Source organism: Morchella importuna, assembly GCF_003444635.1.
Source record: "Morchella importuna strain M04M26 chromosome Unknown Morimp01GS017, whole genome shotgun sequence".
NCBI classification, from domain to species: Eukaryota; Fungi; Ascomycota; class Pezizomycetes; order Pezizales; family Morchellaceae; genus Morchella; species Morchella importuna.
This window is the reverse complement of record NW_025763414.1, coordinates 273934-298972: the sequence shown is the minus strand read 5'-3', so window position 1 is coordinate 298972 and position 25039 is coordinate 273934. Positions and strand designations below refer to the sequence as shown.

Genomic DNA, 25039 nt, shown 5'->3' with positions numbered 1-25039 from the left:
CCTCAGAGCAGCTCTGTCTCGACATAGTTAAAGTCCTAAGATAATTCCTCTGATCTTAGCTGCCTTATTTATACCCCTACTACGGGAAGGAGGGGGGATCATACCGCAGGCACAAGCATCGGCAACCCTAACCCAGCCGTCGAATACACGCCGAAAAATGACCCTGTGAATACCTGCCACCCCGGCAAATACGCCTGTAACCATCGGTTTTCTACTTCTGCGATATATATTGGCTTTCCATTACCCGTGGCATATCCAAGTGAGTATTTGGATGGTTCTGCCTTGATATATAGCTTCACTGTCCCAGTTTCTGGGATCTCTGCGTAGGTTGTGTTTAGTGATGCGTTTACCCCCATGCGGGTCTTTGCTGCAATAACTCGCTTTTTAGTCTCGGGGTGGAGTGTGATGGCTATCTCGTTGTGGTAATGAATAGAAAGAAATATTGTGACGCCTGCCTCATGGCGGGGATTGGTAGGCTTAAAGTCAAGCTGGAGGTTTGTTAATGCATGTAGGTTGTGCACATACACATGTATATATATGCTAATACTGGCACCTAGGTGAAGGTTTTTCGTAACGTACCTCACTACTCCAAACGGTTCCCAAGTCTACCTGTTTTCGCATCAGAGTAGCCGGAGTCTCCCTATCACTCAGTGTATATGGATTCCCTAAAGTTACCAAATCAATCTCTGACAATTAAAAGCGCTTTTGTAAAACTTCTTTCTCACCTTTGATTCTAAGCCATCCCGGTCTCTCGTCCAAGCTATAAAATTTTTTATAGGGTGTCCTCGGAGTGTAATAACCTTTATCTCCCAGCTTTCCACTAAAATCATCTCTCCACTTCTTCGGTCTCTCAAGATCGTACAATCCTGGCATCTCAAACGTGATATCTTCTCCATTATTAATCACCGGCCACCCATCTACCCACTTCATAGAGGCCATAAAAGTCTCCCGGCCTAGCTGATTCTTGCCAGTGCTGTTGGCAGGGTTTTGGGGACGAGTTCCTAGGAAGACAGCATACCAATCGCCGGTGGGGGTGCTAACGAAATCGGCATGGCCAGTGGCTAGAATTGGATTTGACATCTTGTGCCCTGAGAACGCTCGTTTAGCTTACAGTGATATATAAAATATGATTAAGGATCACCTACCATTGTACAGTATGGGGTTCTGCGGATTTGCCTCCCAAGGCCCATTCAGGCTTCTTGCGCGGGAAATCATGGCCCTATGACCTGCCTCGGTGCCCGCCTCTGCTGTTAGTAAATAATACCAGCCTTCCTTCTTGAACAAATGGCTCCCCTCCGCAAGCCTCGGCGTATTCAGCGGCAAGTCACTGACATGGAAGAGTCTGGCTTCGCTAAGCGCATTGCCGGTTTTAATATCAATCTCAGAGATCCAGATTGCAAAATAACCGGAGTCGGGGTCGACGAATTGGGAGCCTAGGGTAGTGGTGAGATAGGTGCGGCCGTCAGTATCGAAGAAGAGGTCAGGGTCGAATCCCCATCTGGGACGTTTGTTAGTTGCTGGGTGTTGAGTGGAAATGCATTAAGGTCAGCGAGGATAAGAAATGCTTACTGGTCGACATAAGTTGGATCGCTCCAGGACTTTTCATCCCAAATGTTTTTAGTCGTGACGTAGAAACTTCGAGGGGTATGTGTTACATTCTTCACGTATAGTCATATTAAGCTCGGCCTTTATGCAAGATATCGAGGGAGTGGGAAAATGAAAGGCAAACCCTCGATACGTACATCTGGTGGACTGATAATATCAAACAGGGTCGTGATCATATAATACGTTCTTGTCTGTTCGTGATACCTCAAAGTGGGTGCGAAGATACCACCACTAGGGGCAGTACCTCTCAGATTCAATTGCGAAGGCCGGTTCAATGCATGGCCAATGATTTCCCAATTGATTCTACACGCGGAATAGTTAGCTACTTCTCCGGTGGAGTAATTAGCTGTCGGGTGGGATATTTCACAAATCAATGGAATGGTATATGGGAACTCCCGGGAAGAACTCAAAAGTTGAAGTTGCGAGGAAGTAGTCCTTGCCAACTCTCTGGATTGTGGGATCTGGATTAAAACCAGGGATGATGGGGTTCTGGAAGGCGTGTGAGATACCTGTAGGTAATTCTCTATGTGTTAGCACATGTATGCATCTATAGAGAACAAGTCTAGATTTAAGAGTGATAGGTTGTACAATTGTAACATACGTAGTATAATTGTGGTAAGAGTAATTAGAAATCCTCTGTTCCTGATAAACGTCCTCATTACTCCGAACGCGCGTACATATATACGCAGAAAGATGATACCGAAGCTTAAGTACTGCACCGAATATGTCGCGACGAGGCGGCAGATGAAATAGGCCTCATATATAGACGAATTTCTATGTTGAAATGGCGGGGAAATTGCGTCCCGCAAATCTGATTGAAGATATCCACTTTAACCACCTTCCGCTGGTATGGGATATGTACACCTACCAGTTGCATATCAATTCTTCAGGCTGAAATTAGGTTACACTTGTAGCCTGAAATGATGGAATAGTTAGCTATAGATATAGAGCCTAATGGTGATCTTTTCTTCGATAGACCTAAAGTACACTACGTACCCCGACAGGAAAGACCCCACATTCCCGGGATGATAGAACCGAACCCGGGACTAATGCGCAATGAGCATCGCAGTACCAGATTGAGATCGGGGGGGGGGGGGTCTAACTACTTTTTATCAAACTGCCTAATATCCACGATATATATCTTGGCAGTAATTAATTTACAAACATGTACAAAGGGCGTTTATGATAAGTACAATACCGTACATGCACTAGATACCACGAAGTTACACATTGTTTACATGTAATTTATGGGTTCCCGAGTTGATCAATTGCCCAACGAGAACAGGCCCAAAACCCCAAATCCAAACCTGATCCACGGCCATGTATCTAGAATACAGGGCCAGGCGTACTAGAGTAGTATATACAGGGATAGTATATTGCACTAATCAGCTCAGCCATGTTTCTAAAAATAGTTGAGGCAATGCTCTCGACATTATTTAAAGAGATCTAAATCTATTATATATATCCACGAGATTTGGAGGAAATAATGAATATCGGTGGTTTAAGTCGCTCGTATATGATGTATGGAACTAAATATCTGAGGGACAGATTCTATGACATTTCAATCCCATTTAAAATCTCTTGAAACACCTAATATATATAAGCAGTATACATAACTTATACCTAAGTTGGCATTAACAAGGCCTGGGGCTTAGCTACGTGTATCATGCTAGGCCTACAGTATGTAGGCCGTATGTACATTCCATTTCCCAAATAGTCTTAATTACATATGCATGTACCCCAGAATTTCTGACTGATGACTACTGTAACTTAAGATGACTCGACATAGATGGCTGAAAATCCATTTATATAGGGATTCGCACCTCCAGAAAAAGGGATTAATTTTATCTTATTTCTTACTCATATCGATCTTCGATTTGTTGTGTCTTCCTAAAGAAGATCTCAATTCACGACGTATAACTTCACCTTCAATAATCCTACCAAGTATACTAGAAAATCAAGACAGTGACACTCACGTACGTCACATGTACACGCACGATCAAACATGCCGCTGCCAGAACTGCACGATGCTCCCAACGAGGTTATTTATGAGATTGCAGGATATCTTGACCCAACGGATCTTAATTCATTCCTCCGGTGCAATCGACATTTAGCGCTTCTCCTGGGGCCATGTCTGCATAAGATTGCCCTGTCACCAAAGAATGGGCACTCGGCGCTCTTTGAAGCGGCAATGCGGTTTAAATACAAATTAGTCGAATACATATTAAAGAACCAAGTTGACGCCGATATTAATATGGAAGGATTACCCATGAATTTTCCAGTATTCGAATCCTGGCCCGGCTCTGTCGCCGACTGCACGACATCTCTTCTTTGCTGTGCTGTGAGAGATCACCATTTTGGAACCATCAAGACTTTGGTCGAGAAAGGTGCGCGCATACCGACCCAGCAGGAGCACGAACGAGTAGGAATGATTGAAATCCGTGACGAGCAACTTTTCGAGTATTTACTGGACAGTGGATTCCCAATGCCTGGATATGCGCTTCATTCTATTATCTATTGGGATATTGGTCCATATGACAAACGGTACCCAGAGTGTTCTCGTGATTGGGTTTTTAGGTAATTCACATAAACTGTTTGAATCCTGTGCCTTGCTTTTCGGTAGTTTATTGAATATAACGAATTTTTATAGCATCTATCTCGAGAAGGGTGCCGATATCGATCAGAAACGGCCATACGGGGATGGGGACACCCCACTTAACTATGCAGCATACCGCAGAAGAGATAAAATAGTCACGATGCTCCTTGACCATGGCGCCGATGTTAACGCAGTAAATAAAATGGGGCACACACCACTTCTTTCAGCTGTGATGAATCATTACGATGACCGACGTTATTTATACGACCACTACAAGTCTCGGTATTTAGATGTTGTCCGTGAGAGAGCATGGTTTCATGTGGAGCGTGCTACGTGGGAGGACTTGGAGGCGGTATATCCGGAGCGAGGCGAGTCAATAGTGCGGCAACTCTTGGACCGTGGTGCCAATATAAATACTCGCGCTCCTGATGGTAAAACTGCATTACACATCCCTACTATCTCATTAGGCAAGGATGGAAGCACTGGCCTTTTGGGAATTCTTCTGCAGAACGGTGCTGATATCGCGGCCGTTGATAATGAAGGGTTGACAGCCCTCTATTATGCAGTGGAAAGCGCTTGCACGGAGGCTGTTAGTATTCTGTTAGCAAATGGAGCAGACCACAGTGTTTAGACAAAGACTGGCGATACACCGCTCATATGTGCCGTGAGAGAGAGAAGAATCTATCAACAATTACGCTGCTTCTGGATCGTGGCGCCAACATCTTGACTTGTAATTACAATGGCCTAACACCTCTTCACTGTAGCGTGATGGGTTATCGCTCGTGTTCAGTGGCATCAGGATGCAACATCTTGTCGGACGAATCTATTTTTGTCTGTCTCCTTGAACATGGGGCCGACCTTGATCCTAAGGATTCGAAAGGTAGAACATCACTCGATCTGGGCAGAATAAATGAAACTAGTAGGCTGATAAACCGAACTGGAATTGTTAAATTACTGTTGGAGTGGGAGAAACGTATGGAGGGTTTATTTTGATAAGGTTTGCAACTAACCAAGCTTTAAAGTTCTTTAACTTATACCTACATGTAGCTAAGGGCCCGTTTGGCTGTTATGGAGGTGTCGAAACTCCGTTTTGTGCCTGCTCCGTTAGGAGAGGATAAACGGAGCTTTTTCAAAAATGGAATTTGGATTTATTTGGGTTGCTAAATACCTGATTGTTAATGATTGTTGCGTTGGTTTTTTGATTGCAATGGCTGCAAGAACGAAACGGAGCTGAAAGTAGATACCCCCTACTTTTCAAAAACTCCATTTCAACACCCTAACGGAGTTACGAGATTAGCTGTCCGAACATAAACTTTTTTGCCGAAATGGAGTTATGTGGTTGCCATACAAATCCACCTCTTGTAACTCCGTTTTGACTTGCGGCCAAACGGACCAAGATGTTAAGGCCTGGCTCGAACCAACCTACAAAAATGATCAGCGCAGACTCAGGGCAGTGTGATTCAAATCTTCTCCTTTTTTTTCTTTCTATTTAAGCATATGTCTTTCATTTGTATCTTAGTGAAATAAATTCCATATTTCGTAGCTCTAGACCTAGGGATAGCGTTGCTTCGGTCGGCGCGGTTGGATTCCAGGAAACACAATATCGAGTGATGTACTATGATCGATGGCAATCTGCTCAGGTGTGTAGCGTTCAGCACAAGACTTTGTCCTATGAAACTTGCGACCGCATGAAATCTAAATTTTAGGGCTTACCGGCCGTTAATTTAATGGAATTCCCAATAAGTGTGATGTGGTGAGATTTGGGTGTAACAACCCTAACCCGAGGCATAGAAAAGCCACAGCACCATCACCAGCCACCACTCACAGGTAAGTACATACAGGCCCCCTTCGCCTCCGTGGCCTTAGTGTTAATCGCTTGCTGGACCTTCCGGCTTCCAACCAACACCTCGTTTACCAACTTGGACGACATCATCTCATATTATCAAGGAAGAAAGGGACCCCTCTAGATCTCTTAGCCTTTGTTTTCTAAAGTAAATTCCCCTCTTTTCCCGTCTCACACTTCCTCCGCCAAATAATTTTTCGTTGATCTGGCCTCTTCTCTCTATCTGTGCTCTCAATCTACAGCTTCCAGCACCCTAAATTATCTTTCCCCGGTAACCCTTAACTGAACTACGCAGGCCTTTTCTCCCCGCACCTGCAAACCAGGCCCCGGCTTGATATTAAAGCCGGTAATTTCATAATGGCCGACTCACCGGAATTACCACCTCAATCACAAATTGTCTCTGCTGATACTACTGTATCCGCTAGCTTACTTCCTCCGCCGTCTCTGGGGGATTCACTGGTTTCCGGGTCAGTAGTGGAGGAGGGAAACATTGCGGCGCTACCGAGAATCTCTTCTACGGCTTCGTTTGCTCCAGAAGCTTGCCACATTGAGGATATTGACTCTGGTTGTGGCCATGAACACCAGAAGCATAGTATATTACATTCCGCAAATCATACCCCTAATATTTCTAGGAATGCATCAAAGGTAGATGTTACCCAAGGTTCTGGAATGGGCGGAAAATTGTATGATAGCAGCAGCTTGCCGGAGGGAGATAAGGATGAAGGCGACAATGTCGGAGAAGGAGATGAAGATGATGGTATGCTATTGATGAAATCGCCCAATAGCCGTGGCCGCCTGGGTACGCCATCTGAAACAATTCCATAATTTCTTGTTTGGGAGTGCACGTGACTTACTTCACTCGGCGCTCTCATAGATGTCCAATTGGACCCATCTATAGTCGCCGCCACCCAAATAGATACAGCCACTCAGAAGCAAGCGAATAATCCTCCAACTTCGCCTCAATTGGGATTCCCGGCTCAGGTAGCAGGATTTTCAATGACAGAGATGTCAGAACACAGCTCCTCTCCTTCGACAGCCATAACGCCTGAGGGAGTTTCAACAGTATCTAACCTCCCGGCACTACCGAGCACTATAGAAGAGGGAAAAGCTATGGAAACCGATTCAACACCACCTTCGCAAATCCCCGGAGGTCCGGATGGCACAAAGAATATAAACTGGGAGTTTGACAACATGTCGGAGCTACAGGAACATATAACTGGCCCCGATCCCTTCGAACAACTGGTAGCGGAGGCGCCATCTAGATCATCTACTTTTCCACCGGTACCTCCACATGACGAGAACTCAACGACGGCGCACTATGAAAACGAAAAGGCACTATTCAATATGATGGCTTCTGAAGTAGCCACCGGTGATGGGGATAGGGGTATGTTTGATTCACCTAGTGCTGAACACGGCGGGTTTTTTGGTGCGCCTGAGGAATCAGCAGAAGACGATTTTTTTAATAATATTTCCCGGGGTGAAATGATGGATGATAATGATAACGTTGCAGCAATGATGGGACAAGTGCTGGATGCTGCTGGAATTGGCGGCCCCGCTCTAGAGGCCACTGAAAATGTGCAGAATGAAGAAGCTCGTTTTGAGGAGGGAATGCCGTTGATTGGTCATGATTTGGAAAGGAAACAGGGGGAACCCAGTTTTTTTGAAGAAGTCAAAGTGGATGAAATTTTCGAGGTGACTAAAGAAGATAGCGATATCGAACAAGATCCTGCTCTGGGACCGCAGAGGAAGTCAACTGAACAGGTTGTGGGTGCCGTTACTCACCCCTATCACTCTGCGATGGGCATAGCAACAAGCATGGCTACAGTCAACAGTGAAGTTCTGAGCGCCGGTGATATGGAGCCTAAGAATGATTTGCTATTCAGTACTTTTGCCACAACTGCAGAAGAATCCGAAGATGATTTCTTTGGCAAAATTGGGCAAAACCCTCAACCAGTTACTTCCCAACCGCCATCAGCCGGGGGGGATGAGGGTGAGGATGATGACCTTGTAGCTAGGTGGAAAGCAGCATTGGCGGGGGATGTCTTAGATGACGAAGAGGGATTCCTGCCCAGTGACGATGAGGGCTTTCTCCCTGATTCTGATGATGAAAAGGAAATGGCGCCAGTGCACCATGCAGATGGGTCACTACAAGGCTTTTCCACTTTATCAACAGGAAATCCTACATTGGCGCAAACCCCAAGCCCTGTACCTTCAACTGCGGCTGGAAGATATGCTCCCCAAATACCTCAACCGCCCGCTCAAAAGGTTTATGGAATGGCGGGATGGCAACCACAAGTGCCGCAATCTCAGCAGGCCCTTCCAAATCCGTACTCACCACATCCGTCAGTACCCACCTCTACTACGCAAGGATATTCGGCTTCTAGCCCGTATAACTCTTTTGGACAGCCTCCGAAAGTGCCCGAACCTCCAAAAGCGCAAAGTTTCGTTAATAAGAAGGAGGGATATCAAAGCCCTTATGATCTCCCCATGGATGTAGTCCCCCAGGTTATCAGGAAAAGATCTAATTTTGGACAAGCTGCTTCAGGCCCTGGAGGGTTTCCACTACCCTCAAGAAGTACCAGCATGGGAAGTGCATTCTCGCCGTCCACTGCTGCCGGACCACCGAAGCCAAAGCCTCAACCGCAACAATTCTTTGAAGAACTTCCTCTGCCTCCAAAGTCTAGAGCGACATCAGCAATGGGATATTCCTCAACCCAGATGCTGCCGAGGAGTGCGGAGGGGTTTGTACCACCGATTGGACCCCAGAGGTCAGGTAGTACACAGGACTTTTATTCTCAGAGCCCTCAAAAGCAATTTGTACATCCAGCTGTGCCATCACCACAACAAGTACAAGCACAACCGGCTAGTGCTGCCAACAGCAGGCACTCCCCTGCTCCAAGGGCGGCAGGTGGGTATGTTGCACCTCCAGCATCTGCCCCCGCAGCACAAGGATACCAGCCTCCACCAGTGCCAGTTCTTGGCCCGAGTGCGAATATCCCATATGCTTCCCCGAGTGCGCCGCCAGCTGCCCCTTCTAAATACCCCCCCAGACCTGCAGGACCTCCACAGGCCACATCCGCCGCGCCTTCTCTTCAACCCTCGATTCGTCAGCAGGTTACAGTTCCACTACAGACCTCCATCCCTCAACCACCTGGACATGATGATGCGCAACCCCCCGCGCTACGACGCTTCCCGAGCGACCATTACGTGATGCATTCATCAAGACCAGGGACAGCAAGGTCTATCTCGTTATCGACTACAATGGATATACCACGAGAAGAGGAGGAAATAGTAGAAGACGCGCCAAACGCTGCGGAAAATAGTACAGGTCCTGTCTCTGTGCCCACGGCACCTAACAGTCGTTATGCCCCACCGAGGGGCCCTGGGACGCCTACTCCCGGGCAGGCTTCGCGCTCAAGTACTTTTTCGCCTCCATCGGGATCGCCAAGATATATCGCCGGCTCTCCCGTAGATGCATTTTCTCCCCCACCAAGAGCTCAAACACAATCCCCAGGAATGGCTTTTGGGAGGAGTCATAAAACTGCACAACGATCCAGAGAGCCATATGAAAGACCAAGCTCAGCGTTCGCACACACCAGTACACACTCTCACTCCTCACTTAATTTGCACCAGCGGGCGCAATCTTTGGAAGTCAACTTCATGGCTCCAACAGATGAGACTGGACGCGACGTGCTAAAGCGATGGCAAGGTGCCCCGCTATTTTGCTGGGGATTCGGCGGAAATGTAGCCGTGATGTTTCCCCGACGTGCCCAACGATACTCATCTGATGGCATGCAACCGATGATTAAATGTTCACCTGGAGAAGTCAAAGTCAAAAATATCAAGGATATTCTTCCACTAAAAGAAATTGAAGGCAAATTTCCGGGGCCTGCTTGGAATGGAAGCAAAAATAAAGGAAAGAAAAAGGAAATGCTGCCATGGATGACAAGTAAAATCGATGCCTTGGAATCGGAATTGGGGGAGCGAGGGAAACGTGCAGAAGAAAAAATCTTGTTGTGGAAAATTGTGAGATTGCTACTCGAGTATGACGGTGTCCTGGAAGGGAATTCCGAGGTAGAGAAAGCTGTCAGGGTAGTTCTCACGCCCGAGGTCCTCACCGAGGGAGAAAGCGATGCCAACGTTGGATACGGATCTTTTACAATGGTCGGTGACATTTCAGCAAATACGCAAGGTCCAAGTGCAGATCGAGTCGATCCTGAAGCAGTCCGGAGTATTAAAACCAATCTTCTCAAAGGGGATCGAACAGCCGCTGTCTGGCACGCAGCAGATAAGCGGCTTTGGTCACATGCTCTACTGATCGCCGGTACAGTTGGAAAAGATCTATGGAAACAAGTAGTACAGGAATTTGTTAAGCATGAGGTCAAGACTCTCGGCGAAGGGGTAGAGAGTTTAGCGGTGCTATATGAGATTTTTGCTGGAAACTGGGCTGAGAGCGTAGATGAGCTTGTCAGTGCTAGCACTAGAATAGGTGTTCCTATGTATGGCGGTGTGCCCAACGGAGCGGATAATGTTGAGGATAAGTTGGACCGATGGAGGGAGACTCTAGGGTTGGTATTGAACAACCGGAGCCCCGGAGATTCAGAGGCAATATTGGCACTTGGGAGATTGCTCGTTTCCTATGGTAGAATTGAAGCTGGTCATATTTGGTAACGTTCCATCTTGATTTGAATTACCTTAACTGTTACTAATCTCGTGGTAATAGCTACATATTTGCTCGCCAAGGGGCTATGGGAGGCGCTGGAGCGATTTTTGGAGGACATGACGATCCAGTATCTCATTTTTCATTATTGGGTGTTGATCCGGCAAATTTTACACCGAATGATGTTGATGCTGTTATGCTCAGCGAAGTTTACGAGCTAGCCCTGGCACTTACGGCTACACCCCACCCTGCATTCCCGCACCTACTACCGTATAAACTTCAACGAGCTATGGTCCGTGCTGAAAATGGGAACAAGAGCGAGGCGCAGAAATACGTTGACGCCATCGAGGCTGCCATGAGAGGCTGGGGCAAGCCATCTCCATATTTTAACGCAGGATTTATAGCCAGGTTTGAAGATATGAAAACAAGATTATCAATTGCACCTAAGGATAATACACCTGGGAGTGCTACAACCGGCGCTGGAAAATGGCTTCCGAAGCTGAATTCTGAGGTTGTCGCCACATCTATATGGGAACATTTCCACACGTTTGTCAACGGCGAGAAGGATGGAGATGGTAATGGCGCGGAACCATCCGGGACTGATCCTACTGCAGGTCCCTTTGGGAGAATCTCAAGTGAGAGTCCGGTGATTAGTAGGGTTCAATCTAGTGCAGATCTTTATGGTGGGTACAACCCCGCACCAAACTACGGCGCGAGCCCACCAGCTCCCACAAATGGATTCCATCAGCAGCAACCGTACCAACCTACTGTGCCTACAAGTGGCGCCGGAAGTAAATATGCTCCCCAGTCTAGGGGTTCCTTTGATAAGCCAAGTAATTCTTATACTCCGATGTCCAATCATCAGTATAAATCGTCGACTGACTCGCCTGGTACTGGATATGAGCCTAGCTCGTTGAATGGAAATTCAGGCGGGTATGGGGGTTATGGGGAGGGATATGGCGGGGCTTATGAACCAAGTGTGCCGAGTGGAAATCCCTACGGATCGGGCGGATACTCGCAGCCGAACCTACAACAGAATAATCCTTACGATAATCCACAAGAAACCTCCCATTCAACAACTGGTTACGGGAACTCTAATACTTATAACCACACGAGCTCGTTCGATGGACAAACTCCCACAGTCCCCACAGCGAGCTATGATTCGCCTGCCGCGCCAGAGACGTCTTCCTATGGAGGCTATGAGCCGCCATCGAGCGGCGGATATAATCCACCATCTGGTGGAGGATATGAACCTTTATCTAGCGGCGGTTACGAACCCCCGAGTGACGGGTTTGTTCCATTTGAACCTATAAAGACTAATGACGATGAGAGTGATGATAAACCGAAGCCAAAGAAGAAAGGTTTTATGGATGATGATGACGACGACGAGCTGTTGAAACAAGCAGAGAAGATGAAGCAAGAGGAAGCGAAGAAAAAGGTCGAGGAGGAGAAGAAACAGGCTGCTGGTAAGCCAATTGCTCGCATTTAAGACCAGAGGCTCAGACACTGACCCCTTTTATAGACTCTAGCATAAAGAAAGGTTGGCTCACTGGCTGGTTTGGTGGTAAAAAGGAACAGAGTACGCAGGGCCCAATTAAAGCTAAGCTTGGCGACGAGTCTTCCTTCGTCTACGATCCAGACTTGAAACGCTGGGTCAACAAAAAGGCTGGGGAGCAGACCCCTGCTGCTGCGAAACCCGCACCACCTCCCAAAAGAACGTCAACGCCAGGTAGCACTGGCATGCCATCTAGGCCTGGTTCCGCTGCACCACCTTTGTCTCCACAAGTACCGACTCCAGCAATGACGCCAATTTCACCTACTCCTACTACTGCACCAACTACACCCACCACCTTGTCTGCACCGCCAGCTCCATTTGGAAGAACCCCAAGTCCTGCGATGAGTGCTGGGCAAGCATCGCCATCTCTTTCATCGCCCCCATTAATAGGAGGTCCACCAATTGGAGGACCACCAATAGGGGGATCACCAATGGGGGGATCGCCAAGGGGAGCATCAAAGGCAGGGCCACCAGGCGGGCCGTCTGGCGGGAAGCCACCTGGTGCGGGGCCGCCTAGTAGGCCGGCGACATCAATGAGTGTAAGAGGTGGAGATGCAATGGATGATTTATTAGGACTACCAGGAGCAAATGTTAGTAGAAAGAGTACACCGGGAGTGGGTAGGAAGGCCAGAGGTAAAAGTCGGTATGTTGAAGTTATTCCAGGACAGCAGTAATTTGGGGGGTTGTGGTTTGGTGGTTTGTAAAAAAGGGTAATTCGTGGCTATACTGCGGTGATTAGGTTGGGTATTTTGTTTCTTTTTGTGCTCGCCCTATCTGGGTGCCACGGCTGGCTTTCCTATTTTCGTTCGCTTTTGCATTTTGTTTTATATTGCCATTCGCAAACGGTGCTATTTTACCTGGCCCTGTCTTTTTTGTTGTTTTAGGTGGCGGTGTTTATATACGCGGATGATAATGGGCACGAGTGATGTGGACTTATGAAACCGTCTTTTGGATACCTCTAAACTTAAATACTCTATTCATGATAGATCTATATCGTTCGTATATTCAAGGAAGTGACCAAGTTTTATTCTATCAACCCTAGCCCCCATCACACCAAACGTAATTAGTCCTGATTGTCCATCACTGGTAAGTAGTTGGTCCTGAAAAAGATTTTACGAGTTTTTGACACTGTCTACATACTTGGAAATTGCTTGTATTGCGCTGCTGACAGATATAATTTAACGTCTTACATAGTATATATACTCTTTTAGTAAGTGTATCTTGTAGTTGACTAAAGTACATGTAGCGTTGAAACTATAGCTACAAACTAAATTTATAAAACCTAATCTAACCTACTGGGTTCTAGATCCAAAGAACAACGTCTAGATGCAGGTGTCGAGGTTATGGTGGGGAACGCTTAGCATTGTGCCCTTGTTCATATAGAGTACAAAGAGAATATCTGCAGGGTGGCTTGATGGAAGGGAGATCCTTGGCCCGCGAATTGAGGTGGCGTATCTTTGTTTGCGGGTACTGTCAAAGCGCTTGCGGTCATTGTTTCGGTAGGGGTCAGCGGGGTTGGGTACCTGCAGGGTAGGGCTGGAAACGAAACGACTGGTAGGTCGGGCGAGTACTTAAATTAACGTTACAGTTTTGGGGTATTCCGCCACGTTGGAGGCGGTTAGATGGTAGCTCTATGAAAGCAGGAGATTGTTGACAACACCTACATATCAACGTGGTGACACTCGGTGGGTGCATATGGCAACATATTACCTTAGGTATACTCATGCGCTCGCTTTATAATTATAATTATGTTACAGAGAAAGCTTAGAAATTGAGTAGTGGAAGAACATTAAAAAGTCAGCGGGCGCCAGCTAGATCTTAACCTAGGGATTTTGAGATTTATGATTTTCTGCGACTATAGCTAGCTGGCGCTACTTGAGTACTTTTAGCTTCTTCGAATTCAATTTATCCTATGCGCATGGAGTTAGGGGTTAACACGATAACCCCTTTTCGAGTAAATGTTTCTACCTACCTAAATAGCGATATCAATATGTCGCCCGGAACCTATGCTTATTGGCAGCTCTTTAAGCTGATTTGCACATGTATTTTCACACGGTTGGAATTGACGGGCTCTGCTCCGTTGCAGAACGAATGAAAGAAAGGAAGGAGGAAGGAAGGGAAGAATCTTTTGGTAGAGCAATTTTTTCGGCCGAGACCGACACACTTGCAATTGGAAGTAGGTCTTGAATTGATGCCGGACTCCGGAAGTTGGTTTGAAGAGCTAGAGGGATTTAAAGATAAAGTATTGTGGGTACGAAGATTGTATGATCTTGTATATAAGCAGCTTATCTATATGTATATTACAGCAGGTAGGGTAGGTACATGTAGGTACGTACCATGGATCAATGTCGGGTTAATTCGGGCGTATATTCTTCATGTAGTTCTGTAGCTAGGCCGGTGACTCAGTACTACCTTGTTATTCAACTGCAGCCCTATGAAAATACATGTAGTATATATAATGGCGTGCTAATATTGGGGAGTATATTACAGTATGAGACTTGCGCGTGGGCCCATGGGATATAACAATCGGAACGGATAGGGCAGGTATTAGATATGGTATGCACAGATAGGGCGGATTGTTCGGAAACACAATTCAGTACAGCGATCATTTCCAATGAAACAAGACTTTTTATTTCATCTATGTCCTGTCCTACGTACATGTATAGTTCTAGGCCATAAATCATGGGAAGGCGCGGCGTAGCAATCTCCCGGGCCACCACGACTACCCACCCAGCAAATTGCCATAACTGTAAGGTTGCATGCAATTAATGAATTAAACAAAAAAAAAACCCCCACCTAGCAACCACAATTGATCCTTTGGAGAGCTGGCTTTTTGTATAGTTGTTAAATAGTAGCTTAATAAAATTAATTTGACATTTAATATCTTGTGTACCAACCCCTTGCCTTTATAACAGCTCTATTCTCCTAGGCATGCTCTCAACTAGCTACCAAAGAAATCATCAGGTAACAGTTCCCAGCAATGAATTAGACCTTCCTCCACGAGGGGCTTTAATACTTAAGGTGATCTAGTACCATATGCCAAATGGGGGCACTGTTGATGGTAAAGCTTCTTGAGGTGTACCCAAACATGTTCAATGGGATGGAATAGGCAAGCCAGTCCTCCAGAACATCTACCCTATTCTCCTCCAACCAGAGTTGTAAGCCTCCGGTTTTTTGCCACAGCAGGGAGGCTGTCATTCCCTCCTAGCTGTCTGGCGGGGTACATGGTCTCTGGGCGCCATCGGTGGTGGTGAAAGATTTTGTGTTCAGGCGTTGCGACCTCGCGCCTTCCCATGACTTATGGCATGGCGCTGTACCTACCGTATGGCCATGATCTCCTACCCTGCATAGAGTAGCGGGACAACGTTACAGTTCCCGGAAAAGTAAACACCAACATGTATGTTCATCACCTGGCACGGGGTCCTACAAGCGAATAGCTAAGCCTTCTATATGAATAAAGCCGATCTTATTATTCTCGCCCCATGGCCCACCTTACCCCGCTTGATATACCTTATAACCTCCATGGCCAAACTAGTCCTGATTCTCATAAACCACCGAGGAGTCGAGCCGACAGCGATGTGACGTGACTAGTACATGTAATAATCGATCTTGGGTCTAGATCTTTGAGCCAGCGTGATCTAGAGTATGAAAAGTCTCCAGTATAGTTCTGCAATTTTGCACTTTCACGAAGAAAGAACAGTCGTGATACTAAGCTGGAGTGAAAGATGATCATGTTGATGATCATGATCGCTACGGGCCGTGATCCTGTGCTGACGGTTGAACTGGTGGGGTAATATCTTCAGGGACGAGGGATTTTCCCTGGGAACAATAAAACTTATGGCATGTGAACTTTGTGATCTTAAATGCAGTACACCATTGCTTGTACAATGTACGATGAAACAAAAGTAGTATAAAGGTTAACCCGAGAATACACCGATAAGTCTGCTGCAGGGGTAGATACATGCAGATACACATGAAGTACTAGATGGAGATAAACTTTACGGGTAGCCTGACCGATTCACAATTTGACAGGGAGTTTGGGGAAGGGGGGGGGGGGGGGGTTCATTGTAACGTCACACAGAGGGACGTTAAGAGAAAAGAGGGTGGGTAATATGTGAGAGGCATTTAATAGGTACCAGGTGTACAGTTACATTTAGGCCTAGGTTTGGGTAATATTTGCAATGTAGTTGAGGTAGGTATTGGAGCTCTGCAGTGTGACTTTGGGCAGGCATGTCATGGTTTACAATAAGCCGTCTTATAATTGCCCCGAAATAGCTAGGTTCGATTACATCATAGCCACGAGACACTAAGGGGCTTTTCGCCATCTGTGGAATTGACTTGCAGTTTACTATATGCATGTAGTTGTAAATTGTAAGGAATGGAAGTAGTACAACCTTGATATACTTGCTTTTTGGTACTAACTTAGTGGCTTGGTTATTTGTAGGCTTGGCACGCGGTAGGTACCAGTTGACTACTAGCACACTAACATCAGATGTTGAGAACAACCTTTGATCTGATGAGGATTGGAGGATTATGTGAGAATCTAACGAATTTACCGATGAAATCATGCACTAAGTCGCTCAGGAGGTGTGTCATCGGTTGCCCACAAATATCTGGCCTTAGACTAAGAGATTTATAATTTACCATTAAGTATCTATGCGATATGTTTCCTTTAAGCTTCACTGCGTCGTGGCATCAGAGCTTACTACTCGGGTCGTAACAAATATCATTACGAACCTATTAAACATCACATTCATGGTCATTCACTCACTCGCCTCCAAAGCACACAGGATCTAGAGTCAACTGTAAATCATCACAAGGATCGAAACCAAACCCTAAGCACCTGAAAACAAGTATGATATTGACTGGCGTTCGATAGAGGGGGTATAAACCCAGTCGATACAAGGTTTTCTCCGAGAAAGTGCAGAAAGTCATCATGAGATGAGATGAGACCCGAACCGTAGGATACAGATTCACTGGTCAGGCTATGGTCCAATGGGCACATGTTCACAAAGCTTTATTATATTAGATTACTATTATCAATTATGAGTACCTTTATAATAGAGCGGTGGTTGTTGCGAACTACTATATCCAGCTGCGGGGTGTGCATAAAGTAACGGAAAGGATCGGCGTGCGGGGAAAGCCCTACATTTGTCCCAAACTCCGCACCACCACTATCACCACAAGGTTCTCATGAGAGTTTTGAAGGTTGTTCTCGTGGTAAATTCGCGCTCGTGATTCTGACATAACCCTAAAGGAATAACACACTCTCGTCTTGCCATAACCGCAGCACTAGTGTTTTGGAACCTTTTTCTCTTCTTTAGGGCATGGAGGGGAGATAAAGGGGGGTAACCGCCCGAAGGATCCCGCGCAAAATCAGGACCAGTGATTTCCATGGGCCGAGTCGCAGATTAGGTGAAACGAGTGATTGTGTGTGGTGTTGTTATTAAGGGTGGTAATGATTAATAAGCGATGTTGAGGGTTAGTGGATTAGGGGAGTTGGCCTTGTATCGAATCCTAGTAGGAAGTGTTGCTAGATACGGATGTTCCTAACCACATGTATGTACTGCTTGTAAATACTCAGCTAGAGGCACAAAAATGTCGACTAGAACTTTTCATGATCAGGCAGTTGATGATTTCCTCTTATCCATGATCACACCGTACCACTCAAGTACCGTCCACCCACTATGAGGCTATTATTTTCTTTTCTAACTGGCGATCGATGTCAACGGCTTTCACGGGAGAACGAAGCGAGTGAGTATGTAGTACTACATTATTGGGGAAACTGCAGAAAAAAGAAGAAGGAGGTTTCACTGATCGCTGGTAGGTGCTATGCATTCCGGGATCCCCTGCATGGGCCAGGAACTTGAAGATGAAATTAAGACGACCGACTGACTGGCCTGACTGTCAACAGAAATGTCAACAATCCTGGTCCCCTGGCTAGCACAGCAAGAGGGGAGAGGTCCTGCTGAATTTCTTTGTTACACCCCAACCAAAGCCCTGATCCTAGGTGATAGTGAATGTTGTCCGCGCAGGCTGGCAGGCTGCTATTAGTTTAAGCCACAAAGTTATTCTAGGGCTTGGTATTTTTTCTCCATGACCATGGTCAAACAAATGATTGCTGTATACCACACCCACCACCTCTTTTGTCAGGGTCCTTAAATCATCTCTGTCATTCCAGTGCAGTGCTATATAGCTCCACCACTTTCTCTCACCGACCTCTCGGATTCTTCATCTACATTCCTGCTTGATCATAGCAACAAACATACTCACTCTCTATACCTTCCTTTATTATTTGTTGTTGTGCGCAGAATAAGAGTAATTCTTTATTTCTCCCTATTATTACTATTGTTGGATTCAGATAGTACTTTTACAAGTATTTGGGATATAGTACTCCCTCGATCGACAATGGTGGCCTCTTCCGGCATAGGCTCGATTGTAAGTATAAGCCAGTACTGTTTACTAATATATCATAATATACTAATCAACAATCGTCTTTCTAGCGGGCAATTATTCTTACCCTCTCATGCATCGTGTCACTCGTCCTCTCAGGAGCAGTCCTTCCCCCCCGCCATGAAGAGCCCAGTATCAAACCACGCGCAACCCAATTCTGGTACGAGGCAATCACCAAACAAGGCACAGCAGCCTTCAACACCAACCCTTCTGCCTATAAGGTTTACCGTAACGTCAAAGACTATGGCGCAGTTGGTCAGTGTCGCCACTTTTCTCCATACAATATCTTACTGATACATCTGTAAAGGCGACGGAGTCACTGATGATACCACGGCGATCAATGCCGCCATCCAAGACGGCGGCCGCTGCGGCCGTGGTTGCGATTCATCTACAGTTACGCCAGCAGTTGTGTACTTCCCCGCTGGAACCTATCTCGTCACCAAGCCTATCGTCGCCATGTACTATTCACAGCTCGTTGGTGACCCCAACAATATTCCCACTATCAAGGGTGCTGCCAGCTTCTCTGGAATGGCCCTGATTGACTCTGATCCTTATGAGAGTGATGGATCCAACTGGTACACCAATCAAAACAACTTCTTCCGCTCCGTACGTAACTTCATCATTGACACTCGTGCGATGCCAGCGAATGCAGGAACCGGGATGCATTGGCAGGTTGCGCAGGCGACATCATTGATCAACTTGACCTTTGAGATGAGTACAGCTGCCGGAAACTTACATCAAGGTATTTTTATGGATAACGGCAGTGGCGGATTTATGAGTGATTTGACTTTCAACGGAGGACGATATGGGGCATTCTTTGGAAACCAGCAGTTTATGACCAGGAATCTCAAATTCAACAATTGCCAGACGGCGATCTATATGAACTGGAATTGGGCCTGGACTTTCAAGAGTGTCACAATTGCAAACTGTGGTGTCGGAATCGACGTCAGTTCTGGAGGCGCTTCGGCGCAAGGCGTGGGCTCGATCATTCTTTTGGATTCGAAGATTTCGGATACTCCAGTGGGCGTGTACACTGTAAAGTCCTCCTCTTCGCTACCTACTACAGGCGCAACAGTCCTCCTCGATAACGTTCAGCTCGTCAATGTCCCCAAAGCGGTTGCAAACCCTACCACCGGGGCCACGATCCTTTCTGGTGGAACAATGACCATCGACTTCTGGGGTCAAGGGAAGGACTATAGCACCACCAACACCGGGGGCTCTTTTGTACAAGGCACTCTCACCCGTGGTTTTTCTAAACCTTCTTCAATCCTTACATCAGGTGCCAGCAGTATCTTCGAACGTTCTCGCCCCCAGTACCAGGACCAAGCCGTATCAAACTTTATCTCTGTCAAATCCAACGGCGCAAAAGGAGATGGTACCACCGACGACACAACAGCAATCCAGACAGTTCTCAACACCTATGCAGGCACTGGAAAAATCATATTTTTCCCGCATGGCGTATACCGTGTCTCTAATACCGTTACCGTCCCCGTAAACACAAAAATCGTCGGTGAGGCATGGAGTGTCATTATGGCAGACGGCAGCGCGTTCAAGCAAGTTGGAAATCCCACGCCAGTTTTTAAAGTCGGTAATGCTGGTGATAGTGGGTATGTTGAGATTTCAGAATTGCTTTTTGAGACCCGAGGTGCACAGCCAGGGGCCGTCCTTATGGAGTGGAACTCGAGAGATCCATCTGGCCAACAGGGTGTCAATGGTATCTGGGATGTGCATTTCCGTGTTGGTGGATCTGCAGGAACACAGCTAGAGGCAGCACAGTGCGCGAAGAATCCGAGCACGACTATCAGTACACCAAACTCTGCGTGCTTTGGCGCATTCATGCTGTTGCATATTGGCAAGACTGCGAGTTTATATGCCGAGAATGTGTGGGCATGGACAAGCGATCATGCTTTGGACGGGCCCGACTTTGGACAAATTACGATCTATAATGGGAGAGGTATCTTGAGCGAGAGTACTAATGGCCCGGTGTGGTTGTAAGTTCATCTACCCTTCCACTCTACAGATAAAAAGTACCAGTAATGAGTATATACTGATATCATGAATAGGTACGGAACTGCCGCCGAACACAATGTTCTTTACCAGTATCAACTCCAGAATACCAAAAATGTGTTCATGGCCATGATTCAGACCGAAACCCCATACTTTCAATCCAACCCTGACGCTACCGTTCCTTTCCCCATCAATAGCGCATGGAACGATCCCACATACGCCTCATGCACCACAGCCTCCTGCCGCAAGTCATGGGCTCTGCGTGTTGTCTCATCGTCTGATATTGTCGTCTATGGTGCTGGACTATACTCCTTCTTCGAGAACTATGCACAGGAGTGTATAACCCCACAAACTTGCCAGGCGGCCATTGTCAATATTGAGTCAAGCAACAAGTTCAGTTTATTGAACCTTAACACAGTCGCAGCGGTCAGTATGGTGAACGTTAATGGTGGAGCAGTGGTTCCCGCCAGCGGAAATGAGAATAGTTTCACAAGAACGTTGTTGAGGTTTGATGCATTGTAAATAGGTATTATGGTGGAGTGAGTTGAGTTATGGATAGGACGGATGGGATGGATGATATGGATGTGATGTGGGCTTATGATCGAGGGAGTAATTGGGGTTTTATATTTCTTTTTAGTGATATAGGAATGGAATAAACGAATCTTGATGATTAGATTTTCGATCCCGATATTCATTTTGATACAAGTGCTTATAACAAACATTATTATATTACATGAGTTACACTTGTTGGAATTGTGTTCCGAGCCTAGGAGCAAAGTCCTAATACTCATATGAGTGTCAGTATATATGACAACATGCAGTTATATATAGACTGTTCTAGGCACAATATTCTTGTATAAACAAGGGCTTGATATGCCCCTGTATTATAGTTAAGAAACTCAATTAAGTCTTCCGCATTTATTATTATTATTATTTAAACAACACTGATAAAGTGGTATGTCGAGTGATAGTTGGTGATTTATATATGTTTATTTTCAACTACTCGCATTCTGTGTGACCTGCCGATATGCGGAGCACAAGGTCAACAGAGGTACCGAGAGGACGGATATTCTATAGAGGTTTAGATTTCTGTTACGCATGTAGCAACGAGTTCGGCATTAGGCTAACACAAACATTTTTCACTCTCAATTTTCGCACTCATCCATCATTCTTGCATATCCAATCTTTCTCTTTTGCTGAGGCCCAGTTTACTCTTAGCGCTAGAGATTAGATATATAGACCTATAATTCTACGTTACGCCGCTATATTTGCTATTCTTATGTGACTTTAGTTAGAGTGAAGTGCGGGGAAATACTGATAGATTTTGTCATAATCAGGTACATTACTCGACATTATAAAGACTATAGGAAGTTCGGGAAGTCGGGCGTAAAATCGGTGCATAAACCAAATGTTCATATCACTGACCACGACTTGCTGTTATTACTATTATGGACAAATATATCAATTGTTCTTGGTAAGGCCATGATAAGTAACTGAGGCCCGAGATGTCCTCTCTCAAATATTCTTCTTCGAAACCAGAGATTGAAAAATGTATCATGTGTTCGTATGCAATTTGTGGTGTTGATACCCACACATATTATAAAGCATCATGTAGATCAACTATAACTATACATAAGATCTAGAGGCAACACCTTATTCGCGATAAACTTCACAAAATACTGTTCAGCAGTATACTAGTACCGTACTTTAAACTGGGATAAAAAGACATGATTAATTCTTAATTGAACATTCAATCAATTCTGTCTTTCCATTCATACTAAAGCTACATGTAAATATCCGGCTAAAACCGCCTTTATGGTTTAAGTATCCTACCCTAGTATGAGTTGTCGACCCACGCCAACTTAAGCATCTAGTACCGAAGATTATGAGTAAACTTGTCCTTATGTTAACTAAATCCAATATAAGTGCTGACCTCAATTGAAGCTAATGCAATGGGAGTATTAGAATTAAACAGGGGCCCGGGAGCTAGCATGGGCCAAAAAGCTATCGGGCTGATAATTACTTGTTGACAGTGCCGGGGGTGGTGGGGATCAGGGTGATGCTGGAAGGTGACGTTTGAGCAGGTGTAGGTTTGCAGGAGAGTGCTTCAGGCTAGATAGATAGTGTAGCCTGAGAATGTAGATGGTGATTATCAATCAAGTGGTGAGTACTATACGTTATTCTATTTGATTTATCACTTAGTTTGGAACATAGCAGGAAGTGCCATTGGCTTTGTTTAGCTTGAGAATGACTTACTCTAAAATTACCTGTGATCTCCCAGTTACTAATAAATGTCTTAGTTTGATCAAAATCGGTTGTAAGTAGCTATAGATGATGGGTGTTGATTGTATGGATTTTTTTGAGAATATGGAGATGCCTTTTGCTAGCATGACAGATATGCCAGGCGAAGCTGCGCTGGTCATGTCCGGAAACTTCTGTTGTCCGAATGTACTAGTACAGGCCTACCGCATCCTCGTAATTTGTTAGTTCTTGGATACTTGTATATAAGTTTACATTCTTTATATTCAATCGCTAGGAAAGCTTATCACCTTCGATTTGTTCTAAATGATCTTCTGGCGCACGAGACTGCGAGTGATATCTAGTGAAGACATAATAACATATATGTTGTGGTAGGCTGTGTCGTGCCAGATGGATCACATATATAAAAGCATCGGAGGATTCATTTGACTAGCTTGTTTTAAATGTAAACGGGTTTTTACGCATTGCAAAGGGGTGGCGCGTGAACACGTGGCTGGGATCGACTACATCCTACGTCTCGAGAAGCCCTGTCACTCGAGATTTACACACGTAATCCGCAACCCACGTAGTAGACTGAATCACCACCCCTTCTGATTCAGTGGTTAGCCTTGATCAGTTAATGTGGGGAGCCATGCCACCTACATGGCCTTCAATTCCCGGCGTACCTGTGCACTGAAATTACATAACACCGCACCCTACGTACTCTACAGGATCAACACAAATTCTGGCGCCTGTAGTTAGCAATCCAGAAGGGTATTTATGACGAGCAGCCTTTTACATCTGTTGTGTCTCGAAATGAGGGTAAATCTGCAGATGACAATGTAATGCGGTTACTACTCCTAGGATCCTTCGTTATATTTGGAGCCTTCTCTCGAAAACCTTGCATGCGTTAGCCTACGTACGTAACATGGAATCTCTACCAGATATACGATACAGTCTTTTACCGTCTCTTGACGAATACTGCCAGTTGACGAACAGGGGACTTTGGGCCAATAGAAATTAAAAGGACCGGAGATCTCGTAGCTTGGCTGTTGCTTGACTGTTTCTTTCCATACTTGGAATCCCTGTTCGTCAAGTGGGAGTATTCGTCAAGAGACGGTAAAAGGCTGTACGTCTGCAGACTCTCGGACTGAAAGGGATACCCGGATGGTACAGATTCATCTGGGTTCTGACACGTGCAAATCTAAAGCTTGATGTTTTTTATCACATGGGGTCTCAAAACTGGTCTTTCCACCTTTAAGCACATGTTTGTGATCTATGTCTGGCTCAACCGATGGGAGATTGGACAGGTATTAGCGAGGCTGCAGGTCCGATCTCGTAAAACGATATAAACTGACTCTTTAGGTGCAGGTGCATAGCTATAGGGTATCCTGCATGTTATTATCGGAGAGATGGCTTACGACCAACCAGTAACATTCAAATTAAACCTCGGGATGGTTCACGGGATTATTGAATAAGGAGAGCATCCTTCCAAGCACTTCAAAGAGTTGTATACGTATTCATGTAAAAAAATCCCCTAACCCCAACCTCGGTTCATGCATGCGATTATCATTAACGACAATATCAGACATGGGCAACACCTACAGTTGGCTACAGCATACAAACGAGGATACCGATCACATACCAAGTATATGTATGTACCTATATCAATTTGTACAATGTTTATTAAACCCACTAACATCAATGATAGGAGATGGTGGTGCACAGCTTCCTTGAGTCGAGGCCCGTACCATAACCTCCCTACTGGAACAGGGCCAGGGCCAGGCAGCTACCACATCGCACATGCGAACCGCGGATGGATAGATCTACCCTAGTATCTTGCTACATGTGGCTAGTCATCAGCTTACTTCCTAATCTGTTATTGCAGATGAGACACAAATGCAAAGAACCAAAATCCTTTTCATTTGAAGGGCTAGTTTTTCCGGCGACTGCTGGTACACGTGGAAGCTAACGGTGTTACAACGATATTCTTCCCAGTAACCCGGACGAATAAACAAGCCTCCATAAACAGGCTCCTATCAATTGTAAGTTACAGCTTCTGTTAAGCTTATAACGTTGAGT

At 45.7% G+C, this 25039-nt stretch overlaps 4 protein-coding genes across 4 annotated transcripts; 3 read left to right on the top strand and 1 right to left on the bottom strand.

The window, feature by feature from the left end:
- Positions 1–2: 2 nt before the first annotated feature.
- On the bottom strand, positions 3–2264 carry LAJ45_05982 (uncharacterized protein; the record flags this gene model as incomplete). The annotated part of the gene is made up of 9 exons (XM_046115550.1): positions 3–35; positions 105–488; positions 580–665; positions 726–1088; positions 1146–1498; positions 1570–1658; positions 1743–1908; positions 1973–2114; positions 2207–2264. The coding sequence occupies 9 exons, from the start codon at positions 2262–2264 to the stop codon at positions 3–5; spliced, it is 1674 nt and encodes a 557-aa protein (XP_045971134.1).
- Positions 2265–3610: 1346 nt separating this feature from the next.
- LAJ45_05981 (uncharacterized protein) lies at positions 3611–4832 on the top strand (the record flags this gene model as incomplete). The annotated part of the gene is made up of 2 exons (XM_046115549.1): positions 3611–4149; positions 4256–4832. The coding sequence occupies 2 exons, from the start codon at positions 3611–3613 to the stop codon at positions 4830–4832; spliced, it is 1116 nt and encodes a 371-aa protein (XP_045971133.1).
- Positions 4833–6401: 1569 nt separating this feature from the next.
- On the top strand, positions 6402–13585 carry LAJ45_05980 (uncharacterized protein; the record flags this gene model as incomplete). Its single annotated transcript, XM_046115548.1, has 7 exons — positions 6402–6843; positions 6919–10711; positions 10768–12170; positions 12227–12244; positions 12344–12849; positions 13454–13469; positions 13566–13585. The coding sequence occupies 7 exons, from the start codon at positions 6402–6404 to the stop codon at positions 13583–13585; spliced, it is 6198 nt and encodes a 2065-aa protein (XP_045971132.1).
- A 5082-nt stretch (positions 13586–18667) lies between these two features.
- Positions 18668–21241, top strand: LAJ45_05979 (uncharacterized protein; the record flags this gene model as incomplete). Its single annotated transcript, XM_046115547.1, has 4 exons — positions 18668–18697; positions 18763–18967; positions 19020–20703; positions 20776–21241. 4 exons carry the CDS (start codon positions 18668–18670, stop codon positions 21239–21241), a joined length of 2385 nt encoding a protein of 794 aa, XP_045971131.1.
- Between the last annotated feature and the right edge of the window lie 3798 nt (positions 21242–25039).